General features: G+C 38.0%; 1 protein-coding gene across 2 annotated transcripts in view; it reads left to right on the plus strand.

Moving 5' to 3' along the window:
- Positions 1-14814, plus strand: part of FAM193A (family with sequence similarity 193 member A) — a 77770-nt gene extending 62956 nt beyond the window's left edge. For both annotated transcript variants that reach the window (XM_038134207.1, XM_038134206.1), the window contains 7 exons: positions 694-966; positions 1309-1591; positions 3470-3656; positions 5201-5431; positions 7349-8192; positions 11125-11206; positions 13950-14814. In XM_038134207.1, the coding sequence (XP_037990135.1) occupies positions 694-966; positions 1309-1591; positions 3470-3656; positions 5201-5431; positions 7349-8192; positions 11125-11206; positions 13950-14043 (1994 nt within the window). In that variant the 3' untranslated portion in view covers positions 14044-14814. The remainder of the gene's footprint in view (positions 1-693; positions 967-1308; positions 1592-3469; positions 3657-5200; positions 5432-7348; positions 8193-11124; positions 11207-13949) is intronic.
- Positions 14815-15278: the final 464 nt, after the last annotated feature.

Here is a 15278-nt window from a genome sequence, read left to right on the forward strand (position 1 = left end):
TGTATAAAAAAGGAGGCTTGGGGGTTTTGTGCGTTGGCTTTCTTTTTCAGACTCATCTGCTGTGAAGTTGTTCAAGCTACTGTAGTGATATTTAAAAAGAAAGGCATTAAAAATATCCAGAAAACTTCCCCAGTAGGACAGGCTCATTCATTTACAAATGTAGTTGTGGGTAGCTGTTCCAGCAGATGGTTGGTGGCAGACTCATCTGGGAGGTCTATCACAAAGGTGTTTCTGTTAACTGGAATTTCAAATAAATAAATAAATGGTTTATCATTTTGTATTGATAAATAGATATGTTGTTTCATCTTACAATTTTGTTGTGGCTACCTGGATTTCAGAGAGTGGATATTATGTATTTAGCATGTTAAAATGTTGTCCATTTAACATTTCAATTATAAATGGATGAAGATATCTGTAGCACATTTGCTACTTGTTAACACATTTAGTAACATTCTTGGAATTCTGTCTTCAGGGTCTGTGATTCTGCTCTGATACTTCGCAGCACATTTTGTTACAGCTACATTATCTGGGAGGATGGAGGGGGAAAGGAGGATTCCCTTCACTAATCCTACTAAGCCAACATTAACAATATATCCTGTGTCTGCATCTGAATTATTGCATGTGTAATTCTAAATCCTGTAGACACTTCAGTAATTATGTGATTCTTAATTACTCTGTGTGTTTCACTTGAAGGGAGTGATATATTAGCACCAGCACTCTCAGAAATAAGACCCGAAGCACTTCCTACTACATCTAGCAATGAAACAACAGCAGTTACTGACAGCAAAGAGAAAAAAAATGCTGCAAAGAAGAAATGTCTGTACAATTTCCAGGATGCCTTTATGGAAGCTAATAAAGTTGTCATGGCAACCTCTTCTGCCACTTCTTCTGTCTCCTGCACAGCAACTACAGTGCAGTCAAGCAGCAACCAGTTCAAAGTGTCATCCAAGAGACCTTCATCGATAGGTAAGGATTTGAAACTCACATACAGCTTCAGTAGCTGACTCAAGTACATGTAGCTAACTGTAAGGATTTATCTAAGTGTTTAATTTAGTAATATCACACATCTTGATGATTTTTGTTAATTGCTGTTATTTTTCTTGAGTTAGTCTCTGTACTTCTGCATTGAAGAACTTTGAGAAAGACCTTGATGTTAGGGTTTGAAACTGGGAATAGAAATGAGTTGAAATACTGCTGATTTTATAGAAGCTGAGAATATACAGTACTTCATATTATTTTATGGATAGTTTATGGGGACTTACTAATTATTTTAACTGTATGTGGTTTCTTTTTTTTCCACCAATTTAGGTGAAGTGTTCCACAATATTAATAAAGAGGACCATAGACATTCTGCGCCAGTTGCACCACGAAATAGTCCTACCAGTTTAGCATCCCTTCCTTCACTGTCTCCTGCTGCACTGTCTCCAGCCTCCACACCACATCTTCCAAACCTTGCTGCTCCTTCTTTCCCCAAAACTGCTGCAACAGCCCCTGGATTTGTGGATCCTCATTCAGGTCTTTGTCCTACCACAGTTGCACCTCCTACTTCAACCACAGACAGCTCTGTAAGTGCCCCACCAAGTGTCTGCAGGTAAGTTTGTTTTTATTCTTGCCATTCTTTCTTTGCAATAGAAGGGAAATGAGAATACTGATACCTTTTCTCCTTTGCCACTTGTTGTAGTGTGCAAGCTGTGTTTGTGTTCAGCAAATGAAACCAAGTGCAGACATTTAGTATGTTACTTGGTGTGAGACTTCACAAATATGATTTCCATTGTAAAGTCCCATTACTGAATTTAGAGGCTTGAAAACAAAACAAATATTTGCTCACTTCCAGAAATACTGCCTGGGATATACAAGTCAAACTATTCTTTCTTACTCTAATTACTGGTTAATGATTGCTGCTGCTGAGACACAAACCTCTTGTATAACATACCTGTTTTCTTTCATTTTGGCATTACATGGCAAGCAGGAATGGAAAGCTGTAAAAACTTACTCTGTAATTTAGCTCAAAATAAAGAGGTCACACATGGTCTTGAAACCTGCCATGTAGTGACACATTTTCCTGGCTACACTTAGGACTTCTTAGATATCTTTCCTACCATTTATACAGTGGTTTTAGCGTGGAAGGATGTTGTGATTTCTGAAGGTTTTCAAAGGTCTTGGAGGTGGGAAGGACTTTGGTGGAGCTGTCTTCTGGTAATGTTGTATACCACAGTACATAACAGGCTGACAATGGTGGCAGCCCTTTGATGTGTCTGAAGGGTGGAGGCATAACAGAAAAGCAGTTGAGTCATTGCTCTGAGCTCTCTGACCTGTCGGGCTGTGATCATGGACGGTATCAATGTAGTCTCCTGGCTGCTGTAAGTTTTTGGAAGATGGTGTGAGATTTAGGTAGAGTTTGGTAAATACTTCTAAAAATGTCTTTATTTCTGTTATCAGCTGCTTTTACTGATGATATATCAAGATCAGTAACTGTTCTTTCATACTTGAGAAATTATTGTGTTTTTGTAAGAATTTTTCTTACCCAGTGCAGGGAGATAATTGAATATGGACACAGTAGAAATCCAACTTTTTATCATTGTTTCCAGGTGCTAACATGATATTTTTTGTTTGGAAAAAAAAAAAAAAGGAACTGAGAGAGACCCAGAGGCAGTGATTGCATTCTGGGGAGGGGGTGTGAGGTTAAAAAGAAGATCTGTACATATTCTGTAGATAAGGCAGACTATGGCCTGTTTTCACCTTTCTAACATAAGAACAAAGAAATACTAATGATAGACAAGAGAGGGGATTTTTTTTAATGCTACTTTCTTTTGAAGCTAAATCACCTTGATTTTAGAAGACCTGGGCAGTAGAAATGTTGTGTGCACAGTTACACAGAGCTCTGGGGGAATCAACTGCCATGTACCTGCTCATTGAAGCAATGTGCTAGTATTTCCTCTTCAAAATCAAGTTGCAGACAGGATAATGGAAACTTTTAGGTTTTAGCTGACCTTGGATTTTTTTATTTAAGTCAAGAGCTTGAAAATATATCTAAAACCAGGGGATTTGCAACTGCATTTGAAACCTTCTTGATGTCACAAGTGGTGAGAGAGCCAGCAGTTTGAAAACTACTCCATTTAAAAAAGCTAGAGTCACTACTTCTGAAATGCTTTACCTGTTTAAAGCCAGGGAGAGCTGTTCCAAAACTCACTCTCTAGGCTGCTTGTTCAGGGCATCACTACATTTGTTTTTTGTAGATCACTTTCCTGTGTATCATTTTATCCTATTGCTTGGTTTTGAAAGTCTCCATTTGCAAGTTAGTGGATGAAAGCTTTAGGATGGCTGATATCCCAGTCTGAGAACCATTGTTTCTGTTAGAGACAGGAAAGTATATATTTTTTAAAATAATAATAATAATTATTGTTGTTGTTTTATGTACCTTATTTATTATCATTAGGGTTTTATAAACTTGTTTTTTAATTTCACATAGTGATCCTGATTGTGAGGGCCATCGCTGTGAGAACAGTAACACGTACGATCATCAGCAGTATGATGGAGAGGAGAGCCAGGATGAAGATAGCTGTTCAGAGCATAGCTCCAGTACCTCAACTTCCACAAATCAGAAGGAAGGAAAATACTGTGACTGCTGTTACTGTGAGTTCTTCGGCCATGGAGGAGTAAGTTTTTGTATTTTAAATTGCTTTTGTTTGCTTTTTTGTCACTAGCTCGTCATAAGGCTGCATGTGATTTATCAGACTGCATCTTAGGGGATAGCATTGGAACTCAGGAAGTTGTAAAAGGAGTTAAAAAGTAATTTTCCTCTTTGAAATGAAGGATTGAAATAAACCTTTCCAGCTCAAAGCTTTTAAGAGCAATAAAAATGACTAAAATATTTAGGAAGCAACTGACTTGAATAATAGATGCCATGTTTGACTGAAACTGCGAACAGGGGCATTGAGCCCTTTAAATAACTTTACAAAATTAATTTGCTCCTCTGTAGTACTGTAGTTACAATGAATGTGATGAGGTTGGGTACAAGTACCCTTTATATATGATATTAGTTTAAATCTTTATGGCAATTTATGAGCTAGTCTGCTAGCTGTAAAAATAGCAGTCCTCAAAGTATTCATTTTAATATGATTTTTTTTAAAAAGAGGGAAAAAAGAGAAAAAACTCTAGATTCTTAGCTAAAATATAACACATTAATTTTTTCTTAACTTGTAAATCTATGTATGGCCAGTTTTAATAATCAGTTTACTGGTACAATTTGAGTCACTGGCATTTTTCCTATTTGAAGTAAAAGCTCAGTTTATTTGCCATGTATTTGATCAGATTGGTTTCATCTTAGTTCTTCAAGTAAATTAAAAGCCTCTGACCTGCTAGCTTAAAGGGGCCAGGGAGGGCATCCCATTTCTCCTAGCATGTTCCCAGCATGTCCATGCTTGATTTGTATTTGATAGTTACCTGACTGCGCAGTAAGTTATTCATTTTGCTGAAGTGGCAGAATGTTGACAGGATTTTTAAGTTAATAGGCTTTGTTTTGCTGGTTTAGTGAGTTGAACCAGTGCAGCTCCAAACAGATGGGCTCCAGGTCTGGTACAGGAGCAGAGAGGATAAGGCATCAGGAGGGGAGGGCCGTGAGGAGTTGAGAGGCAGGAACAGTGGTTGGAAACACAGATATGGAACATGATGCGAGGATTCCACTTGCAGTAGTGTTAAGTTATTGATGGGATTCTGCTGGAGGGTGAGCTGGCAGGCTTCAGTGCAGGATAACCAGCCCTTCACAGGCACAGCCCAGAGGCCTGTGTAACCCAACCTCTGAAACAGATTTCATAGGAAATAAAAACAGAGTAAACGTCTGCTGCTTTGAAATTTTCAAATTCAATATACCAATCACAAGAGAATATGGAAATAAAAGTCACAGTATTTTTTCCTGCTTTTAAAGGTTATTTCTTTGTCTTCTTACTCATGCCATCCTCTTCAAGACCAGCTGTTCTTTCAGTTGGAAAACATAGTTCAGAAGCCAGCACCAAGTCTGGCAGGTCTGGTGCCTGTTAAATACACTTTAGGTTCACTTAGAAGCAATGGCCTTGATAGTCAGGTTTGGACCTCCCCTGTTATTTGAAGGGAGAATATTTTGGTATTTCAAATCTCCAAAGCATTAAATAAGTCAGTGAAATGTTTCCATTTACCCACTAAATTTTTGTTGTGTGTCCTTCAGCCTCCAGCTGCACCAACCAGTAGAAATTATGCAGAGATGCGAGAGAAGCTTCGTTTACGTTTGACTAAAAGGAAAGAGGAGCAGCCGAAGAAACCAGATCAGATCTCTGAAAGGGAAAGTGTTGTTGACCATCGAAAGGTGGAGGACTTGCTACAGTTTATAAACAGCTCTGAAACCAAACCTGTAAGCAGTTCTCGTGCAGCCAAGAGAGCCAGGCATAAGCAAAGAAAGGTAAGACATGAAAGTATGTTTATCCTAGACCTCAGACTTTGGAATCTGTGCATTCCCCTCAAATATGCCACTGTATACTGATTTATCCTAATGCTGGAATTGTGGTTTGTGGTACACTGCCAGTTTGTTTTTACACAACTGGGTTACCTTTAGGGTCTACCTGAGGAGTTATGTACTAGACTGGGAGGATTCCTGAAAATGCCATTGTCATGTGTTTTGGTGCAAGTCAGCTTTATATTGGAATTTCCCACACTTCAGAAGGTTCTTTCTGAGTATCAGAAATGTTATCAGCTTTGTTGTTTTGTAGCATTGACATTTAAAAGGGAGGGAAATTAGAAAGTCAGTATTTCTGTACTGGGATAATGGTTTTGATAAAGTATCTCTGTAGGAAGCCAGGAAACATAGATCAGTGCTTTTATGAGAGAGGAAGAGCTGCGTTTGGTGTTTTTAGAATAATTGCACTGAGCACCTTGCTGTCCTGATTGACAAAGGTTAAGTGCTGTGCCATGTGATGACACAAAGGGTTATCCTGAGCTGGAGTGGCAAGCTGCAGAGAAGGGGGCAGGGAAGAAAAAATTACAGGTTGCTTTCAAATGAAAATTGGCAAAAAAGCTTTCTAAAAAACTCCAATGTGGAATAGTGAAATTATTTTTTGGAAACAGTATTTGCTGAGGATAATATAGAGGAATTATTAAAAAAGGAATAACAGAGGAAATACCCTTTTTTTAAAGTTGGAACAGGCAGGAAACCTTTTCTTAGAGCAATTCAAGTATCAGCCATAAGTATAAAGTTCAAGGCACAATGTAATTGGTTGCTGAATATTTTTGATTTTTGGTAAGCGTGTTATGTGACCACACTGTAAATATTTTCTTGTTTGTAAATTTTCTTCTGGCACTACTTCTGCATTCTTTAAATGCTTCCATGGGTTTGGAAGACCTAATGCTCACAAGTTAAATTCTTTATGTTCATGTTGTAGCACTATTCAGCATCTTGAGGGTTTAGTGGATTATTTATAAATAAAAAAAAATTACAAAGAATAAAAAAAAAATTACAAAGCAAAATTCACTTTGCTCATACAGTGCAGTTTGAGTGGAAGAAGTGGAAAATTGCCATAGGATCATTCTCATGAGTAATTCCCATTTTTTGAATGACTGCTGTAACTGTGAAAAAATAATGCCATAGAGGCGCCTCTAAATGTGCAGGAAAATAAATGGTCATGGTTGTTCTCATTGAATGACTTTGTTTTGTTTTGCTAATGATGCAAGATTAGCAAGATTAAAGATGTTGTGATGCTGCACAACAAAGTTTTAGGCATTGCCAGTAACGGCTGGTAAAATCCCTTATGTCTTTGTTTTGGCTAATGAACTAATGGCTGACAGTGGAAAACTGCCATCCTTAGTATTTTTGACATCTTCTGATGTAACTATTATTTGCTTCATGTTTTGGTGCAGAATGTTTTTAATTATTGTTCTTCCTAACATGCCTGATCTCTGAAACAGAGCAACTCTGCTACCATAGCAAGAGAACAGATAAATGATACAACCTGATGCAAGCTTGAGTTACCTTAGAAACACACACAGTCTTTGAGAAGGAAGCTGAATGTTTTGTGGGTATAGAAGACTTTGATATGAAGTTAGACGTAGCAGCAGGGAAAAAAAGATCAGCTGCTGGTCTTGACCATTAACAATGGTCAAATGAGTTACAGAAACAGAAAATGTGAATAGAGAAAGGACTGTAATATATTTAAAGGGCAGCCTTTGTATACTTATTTGCTTGCTCTGCAGAGTTACAGATTTAAGTATGTTCATATGTTCACATCCAAGGATTTATAATGTTCATAAAGAAAAGTAGTAATCCCTAAAACTCCTAATTTCCAAAATATTTGTCACTTTCAATAAACCTATTGTTACTTTGCAGCTTGAAGAAAAAGCTCGACTTGAAGCTGAAGCCAGGGAGAGGGAGCATCACCAGCTGCTTGAGGAGCAGAGGCGGCGTGAGGAAGAGGAAGAAGAGAGGCTGAAACAGGAATTACAGCGGCTCCAAGAGCTTCAGCAGTTGCGGGCTGTAAAGAAAAAGAAGAAAGAGAGAACAAGTAAGGACTGTCCCAAGGCAGAGCTGCTCACTAGGAACTGCCAGGCGGTGAAGGAGCCTGTCCCAAACACTCCAGAAGACATTCAGAATGGTACCCTTGAGCAATCAGAAAAGATAGAAACCTCAGCTGGTTCACTGTCACGGCATGTGAATCACACAGAGCAGAGGCCAGTTCTAGAGACGGGCTGTGAACTGTCCAATCCTGTCAGCACTAGAGACTCGAAGCTGCTTTATCAGAAAGAGGGCAGTGTAAAGCAGCACGAGCCCCTTTCTTTTCTGCTTGATATTATGCATCAACATAAAGAAGGAAACAGCAAACAGAAACTAAAACAGATGAACAAACAGTGTGTTGAACAAGTGAAGAAGCCTGTTGAACCCCCCAAAGCAGCTGAGATTCAGACTAAAACCAGAAACCAAATAGAATCCAAAGCAAAAGCAGCAGAGCTCCCAACACTTGCAGAACCTAAAAAGGATGAGAAGAAATTAAACAATAACAACAAAAAACAGTTGAACCATGTAAAGGAAGAGAAAGCACCCGTAACAAGTGAATCCCCATCTCCAAGTGAACAGCAGCAAAATAATAAGCTAATACTTGCAGATTCTCCTCAACCAAAAGGCAAGAACAAGAAAAACAAGAAGAAAAAAGGGGACAAAGTCAACAATTCCATTGGTAAGTGTATGAGAAAGTTGAAGAACTTGGGTTACATTCTGTTCTTACCATTTAATTCCAGAAGTCTGACATATTTATCTTCAGGCATTCCTGCCAATGTCAATCAGAGAAACTGAAAAACTGGTGTCAGGAAAAGTCAAGTCATCAGAATTGCAACAATTAAGAGATGGATAGCATTTTAGCAAGGAAGTGTAGGATGCTTTTAAAAACAAATGAATAGGAATATGCTCTAGGTTTTGTACGGCCTTTTGTCAGGCTTTCCAGGAGACTGGCTTTCTTTTTTTTGCTTAAAATTAATGTATTGTTTAATTCAATAGTATGTTGAAATCCATTTTGAATTCTCTTAAAAACAAGATTGTTTCTCATACAGCACTAAGAGTACAGTATGATGTCGGTCTTACTCTTTAGGCAAGGGAAATAAGGGGATTCTTCAGTCAAAGAATGGTCATTCAAGTATGCATTTTTTCATAGGAAAGGAAATAATTCCTGTCTTATATTAATTACATCAACAGGTAAACAGTTCATCAACAGTACAGAAACTAATTTACTATTTATTTGCCAAAGTGAAAAGTTGTAGTGGGATGTTAATTAGGTGATAAAGTCAAGTGTGTTCTCCATTTAACTCATTCCAGTCAACAGAATTATTTTTATTTCTTAGAAATAATAAAATTGTAGAAGATTGAGTTAAGTCAAGCAAGTTGCACTTGAATAATTTTATTTACAACTTATTTTTTGTTTACCTGAACACATCCAACAGCTAATACCAGAGCTGAGAAGCACACATAGTTCTGGCCCATTGGCTTTGTCAGCACTGTAGTCAAACTGCTGTTCTCTGGCACCTCTTTATTCCTGCACATCCTGGGTCCCTACTGGGACTACCAGTTGGGATGGCAGCTTTCTGGTGTGGATATCTGTCTGCTTGGAGCACCTGGTCATTCCCCTGGGATCACCTGGTAGCTGAGTGGTAACATTGCATGAATTCAATGTACACCAGTTCTTGCTACCATTCTCACTGGTAAGCACAGCAAGACAGGAGATCTTCATGCCTTGTTTCTGCTGGTGTTTCAGAATACTTACTTTTGTTAAGCTTTGTGACAAAAATCTAAAGCTAGTTCCTGGTTGCAGGAAATGATAGTGGGTTTTTTTTAGTGATTTCATGTTTGGATTGGGTCAGCCCACTATATTCATTTTTTATCTGGTGCCTAATGTTTCCATTTGATGTCAGCCAAGCAGCAATATAGTAGGGAACCATTTTCTCTGACACCATAGTTCTTGTGCATACTCTGTTGTGGTGTGTTTGGGTTTTGGCTCTTTTAATTTACAAAGAAGAATTTACTCCAGTGATTGGAGCAAGACAGAGCTCCAGAATTGGGATCAGAAAGAGAAGACTGGAGACATTTGAAAGAGAAAGTATGGAAGAGAGTGTTTACTGTAGGAGAATGCAGGTACCTTCCTGCATCTTATCCTCCTCCCTGCCCCTACCATTTTTTCCCTCCTAGTCAAGTATACTTACAGTTTCCAAAAGTTAGTGTTTACATCTGATAAAATACAGGGACGTGTTTCTGAATTTGTCAAGTAAAAATTGTGCTGTTCTCTGTAGACTTGGGACTGGATTTTTACTTTAAGTAGTTCTGACTTGAGAGCTACAAGAAAGATACTGTAATACATGATTTTTCATGTAGTTATAGTTTTTTAAGATATAGAGTTGATGTACCAATTAGCAAAGACACAAAAACTGAACGGAGAAAAAAACCAGTAAAATTAGGGTAATTGAGAGAACATGAAAAGATGGAAACAAAGCTAGGGGGTTTTAACTGAGTTTTCAAATGAAATGTTAAAGCAGTAAATATTACTGCTTTTGGTGAGATCTCTGTTTCTTAAAGAAATTTCTTCTGGCAGAGTATTTCTATTCCTTGTTACAAAAAAGCTGAAGAAAGCTAGGAGTGTTAGGGAAGCCCTGTGTTTGTAGGGCTTTCTGCTTCCTCAGAAGTAAGTTGAATAGCAAACACATGAAACTTTTAAAAACTACCCTGAGTGTCTTTACTATGAATTGTCTATTCTCATAATCTCAAGGATTCTGTAGTCAGGTGTGTACTTGGAGGGTTTGGTTACTTTCTTTGTCTCACCTGGTTTATGAAATGTATTGTAAAGCTGCTTCAGAAATGAGACTGGAGTGTATATGCAGTGAGAAAAAAACTTGAAGAGGAAAATGTTCAAATTGGTTTCTACAAAAATGTGCGGTTTCTGATGTATTTCTTTTTAAAGTCTAAAAGAGAACCATATGCTGAGATAGTACAATATACCAACAGGCTCTATGGTGACTTCTTTGCTCTAGTTGAGGCCATACAATTCAAGTCATACATTATTGCATTAAATATTTGGGTTTGTTTTTTTTAAAAAATAAATTATAATGGTTGCTAGCATGACTTAAACTCTTGCAGACACAGCCTGATAATCATGTCCCAGAGGGAGTACAGCAACTCTACAACCCAGAAGTTTCCAAGTATTTTTCTTTATAAATACTGCTTTAAAAATGTTTCTAGAGCTACATTTTTAGTAGTAAGACTAAAAATTTCAGGCCTTAAACAGCTATCTGATTCATCAAGCCCTCTGTATGATTTGGTTACTCTTATGTGCATTCCAGGGTTATGGTACCTTTTGCTGCCCTTGCAATCAGTGAATTTACTGTTAAATCATCTTTTTTACCAGTGTAACTCCTTCAAGTCTGGGCAGAGATACTAGTATAGGGGTTTTAAGAAGTGTCTTTTTAATTATAAGTGTATATTAATTCAGTGTGAATATGAGTAATGAATAGTCTGTGAGGTTCAGTCAGTTCTCCAAAGACATCTTTAATGCAGCTTCCTCCTCTCTCCTTCCCCCTTCCCCCTTCCCCATGGAATCTAACATAGTGCCATCATTTTTTTCTTTGTAGATGATGTGTTTCTACCTAAAGACATTGATCTAGACAGTGTGGAAATGGATGAAACAGAACGAGAAGTGGAGTATTTTAAAAGGTAAAGTGCTGTAATCCCTGTTCATAATGCTGATGTTGCTTCTTTCCATGTGTCATGGTTGTAAAGCAGGCAAAAACAACACCACACCGGCCCCAAGTTAATAACTAACACCTGGCAGAAAAGCCTGTGTTGTAACACATCAAATCCTGTTAGAGCTGACATTCTGAACACTGTAACAATCACCAAAGCTGTGATCTGTGGGCACAGCTCACAGCTGAATAGCACAAATTCAGAAGCAAGTGCCAGAACTGTCTATGTGACTCCCATGTTCTCATGAAGGCCTTCAGAATATTCTCAATTACCGTTATTTATAAGCAAAGTTTGTGTGAATATTTCTTTTATTAGCCACACAGGCCAAATACTGATTAGTCTTTTTATTTTTAAAAAAGTGATTCTGTTTAAGTTTCCAAACAATACTTCAGAAAGGTTTGATTGTTTTGTTTTCTTCCTTGTTTACAAAAGCTGTACTGTCCATTAAGCAGAGATGTATAACTGTGGGGAAGTGTCTTACACCAGACTTTAAGGGGAGATGCTTATCCTAGAATCACAGAATGGTTTGCATTGGCAGGAGCATTAAAGACCATCTTGTCCCAACACCCTGGCATGGGCAAGGACCCCTTCCACTAGAACAAGTTGCTCAAAGCCTCGTTCATCTCATCAGTGTAGTGACAGTAAAAGAATAATATAAACCTATGCTCATCAAAGTTTTTTCTTCTGTACTTTTTGGTTGATTTTGGGATTTGTGCATCATCTTGAGAATTGGACTCAAATGATCCTCGCCCTTCCAACTCAGAATATTCTGTGATACTAGTTACCTCTAAATTCCTCAAATATGAGGAGACAGCTCATGTTTAAGCAGTGTAGCACATGTTCTTCCATAATACTGAAATCTGTTTGAATTTGTTCTCTAGTAGTGTCTGGTTGTGCTGGCTCCCCATGAATACATCTAGTGAGCCTTTCATTATGGTAGCCAAAAATGTAATTGCACACATAATTTGGTTTCCTGCAATTGAATAATTTAGGACTCAACAGTAGTATTTCCCAAAGCAACACAAGCCATTTGTTACAAGAAGGGACTTTCAGTATGGATTTCTTTTCTAAATTCATATCGTTTTCATAGCCTACATGCCTGGGATGTTATGTGTGTCTGGGTCTTGGAAAGAACTGAGTACAACTCCTGCTTATTATTGCTACATAATGCATATATCTAATTACTTATGGAGTTACAATGTGCAAGACAATGAAATTGTCACAGGTACATGGTCTCTAGTCTTAAAAGTTATTTTTCTGAGTCATGCCAATTAAAGGATTTTTTTAAAATCAAAATTCAGGTTTTACAGGTGAAATATGGCATGTGTTAGGTACTGCTAGTGTTGATACAGTGTAACCCTTTGTTATGGAATATTCTTACCTTCCTTTCAGTTTGCAGTATCTGCAGTAAATAGAGAAGTTCTGTTCATCAGTTATTTACTCTCAATAGAATGAACGAAGCAGTGTCTTACATTTGTAGAGATGCAGTTGAATTTTTGGGATAAATTTGTCAAATGTTACCCAACTGAGGAGTTAGCACTTTAAAACATGCTGTTTGCAATCCGTTCACTAATTGGTGGACTCTACTCCTTTACTGTCACCTGTTAGGAAGTGTGTGTGACTGTCTAGTTTTTTATGGATACCTGTTTAGAAAAGGTGTCTGAAAAGCCCTGATAGGTGCTGTTTTAGGGGAGAAAACCAGCTACTTAATGCCATTAAGGCATCTTTAATACCTAGATTCTCTACCATTTGGTAATGCCCAGCATAATACTTGGAAGGCTAGTAACATAGCTTGTTCTGGTAACCCTACCTGGCCGTGAGCTGCACAGGCTGACTGAATTCATATTTTTCACTTACAGTACATTAATCATCTTCTCTTCATGTTTTGTAGTGGTATAATAGATGAATACTTTAATTACACCCTGACATCGTGATTAATATTGCATGCTGCTTCTAACCAGCACAGAAAGAAAAAAATAAGTCTGATTGTAGTCTTCCACTGTACCTGTTTATTTGTGCTCCTTCGGACTGCCCCCCTTGTTTGGTTCTCAGTTGTTACAGAAGCAGTGTAACCTTCCAGAGAGAGGTTTGCACTGCTTTGATGCAGTCATGCAGCCTCACCAAGCTGCACCTTGCCTCAATAAAGTTCTTCAGATTAACAGTCCCTGAAAGGCCTGCATGTGGCAGTATTTTTCCAGAGTTATTCAATAAACTGTGGTCAGTACAAGCAAATAAGAGGATTTTTGTTCTAGGGGTGTTTTTTCCAGCCACATGGGCTACTTATCTGCTGTATTATAGAGACCTCCTTTCTGTAGGTTTTTTGTCTCCAGTGTAGCTTTGCTGTATTAAGAAGTGGCAGTGTCCCATGCCATTGGTGATGCTGCTTTACACACAATCTACCACTCATTCTTACCCTTTCAAAATTTTTGATGAGTACAGCAATGCCATTTCTGTTTCTAGCTGACCTTTAACTTGCTCCTGTGCTGCTGAATGTGCAGCATTCTTTGCTACCTCCTTCACTTAATTCTGATAATGCAGTGGTGTTAAAAGTAACTGCTTTATTATGTATCTGAGTGATGGAGAAGTGATTTTTTTTTTTATGTATGGTTTTGTTAAGAGGTTTTGTCTTTCTGAATGAGAGCTTCTCTGGTATAACACATGTGGATTGATTTTAATTATACTGGTTTCACTTTATTGCTTTTTTTCTTTTCAGATTCTGCTTGGATTCTGCCAGACAGACAAGGCAGAGACTTTCCATCAACTGGTCCAATTTTAGCTTAAAAAAAACCACCTTTGCTGCACATTGAAATGACACAAAATACAGGGAGGGAACCCTGCAGGAATCAATGAACGACAACTCCACTTACCTGTCCTGCTGTGCTGAGAGCTTATCTGGTCTTGAGCCAGTGCTGCCTTGCCTTGTCCCCAGTGCTGTGTGGATCTGCACTGAACCCTTTGGCCTGATAATTCTTGCGGACTGAAAAATTGCCACTTTCTACCTGAATTTGTTAGCTTGTGTGCTTGTAGTCTGTGAGTGAGACTTACTTGATTGTAGCTGTATGCTGTTGGAGTTGGAACAATAGCTCTTTTCCAGCTCCTTCTGAATGCCTTGGCCTCAGAGACATTAAATTGCTTAGGCTTGGGTGGAGGCCAAAATACTAGGTTGCATCATCTGCAGTGGCTCCTGTCACTTCTGCATCTAGCTATGTTTTGTCATTCTGACTCCTGACAAAGGAATGGACCTAGTCAGTTGTGCTTTCATCTGCTCCAGAATTCTCCTGACATGACTTCATGAAAAAGAGGCTCTTATGGGACAAGTATTCCCTCAGTTCTTTCACAATCTACTGTTTAAGAGTGTACAAGTTACGCTATTTGTGTTTTGATTTTTTTCTTCCTGACTTGTAGCCAGCTTGTGTAAGAATACTTGCAGAATGAGAAAATTTAAAAAAGAACAGTACTCACACTATCAAATCTGTTATAGAGTGTATAATTGTATTAACACTGAAGCCTAACTGGCTACTTTTTTAACATATTGTTAAGTAATATTAAAATCATGTCTTTCTTTTTGAAAGATGGAATACATTAGTATGGCAGATGACTTGTGTCTTGTTTTTTTCTGCGTGGATGGGGAAAAAAAGAAACATACAAAAAAATTTTGTAAACTGAATTTCAGCTTGTGTCAAAATTGGTCAGTGAAGGCTTATCAACTTTGATATATTCTCTGTTTGCCAACTCACGTGATAGGAGAAACTATCTGCTAGAGCAAGAAAGATGCCTCCTGATTGCTGGAACTAAGCTTTTGTGAATTACTGTAATGTTTCTATTTCAGTGGATCATTTGTGAGCAACAAGGTAATACAGAAATTTCCAGTGTAATAGCAGTGCAGTAGTGAAGTAGGTAGGTTCAATGCTGTTGTCAGGTAAATGGTTAACAATACAGTAATGATTTGCAGTTCCATAGTACTGCCCAGTGAGAAAGAAGATGGGTGATTTAGGAGTTTGAACTGTGTAAAGATAGCACACTTGTAGAAGTTCTCTGATAC

This window comes from Motacilla alba, chromosome 4, assembly GCF_015832195.1.
Source record: "Motacilla alba alba isolate MOTALB_02 chromosome 4, Motacilla_alba_V1.0_pri, whole genome shotgun sequence".
Taxonomy (NCBI): Eukaryota; Metazoa; Chordata; class Aves; order Passeriformes; family Motacillidae; genus Motacilla; species Motacilla alba.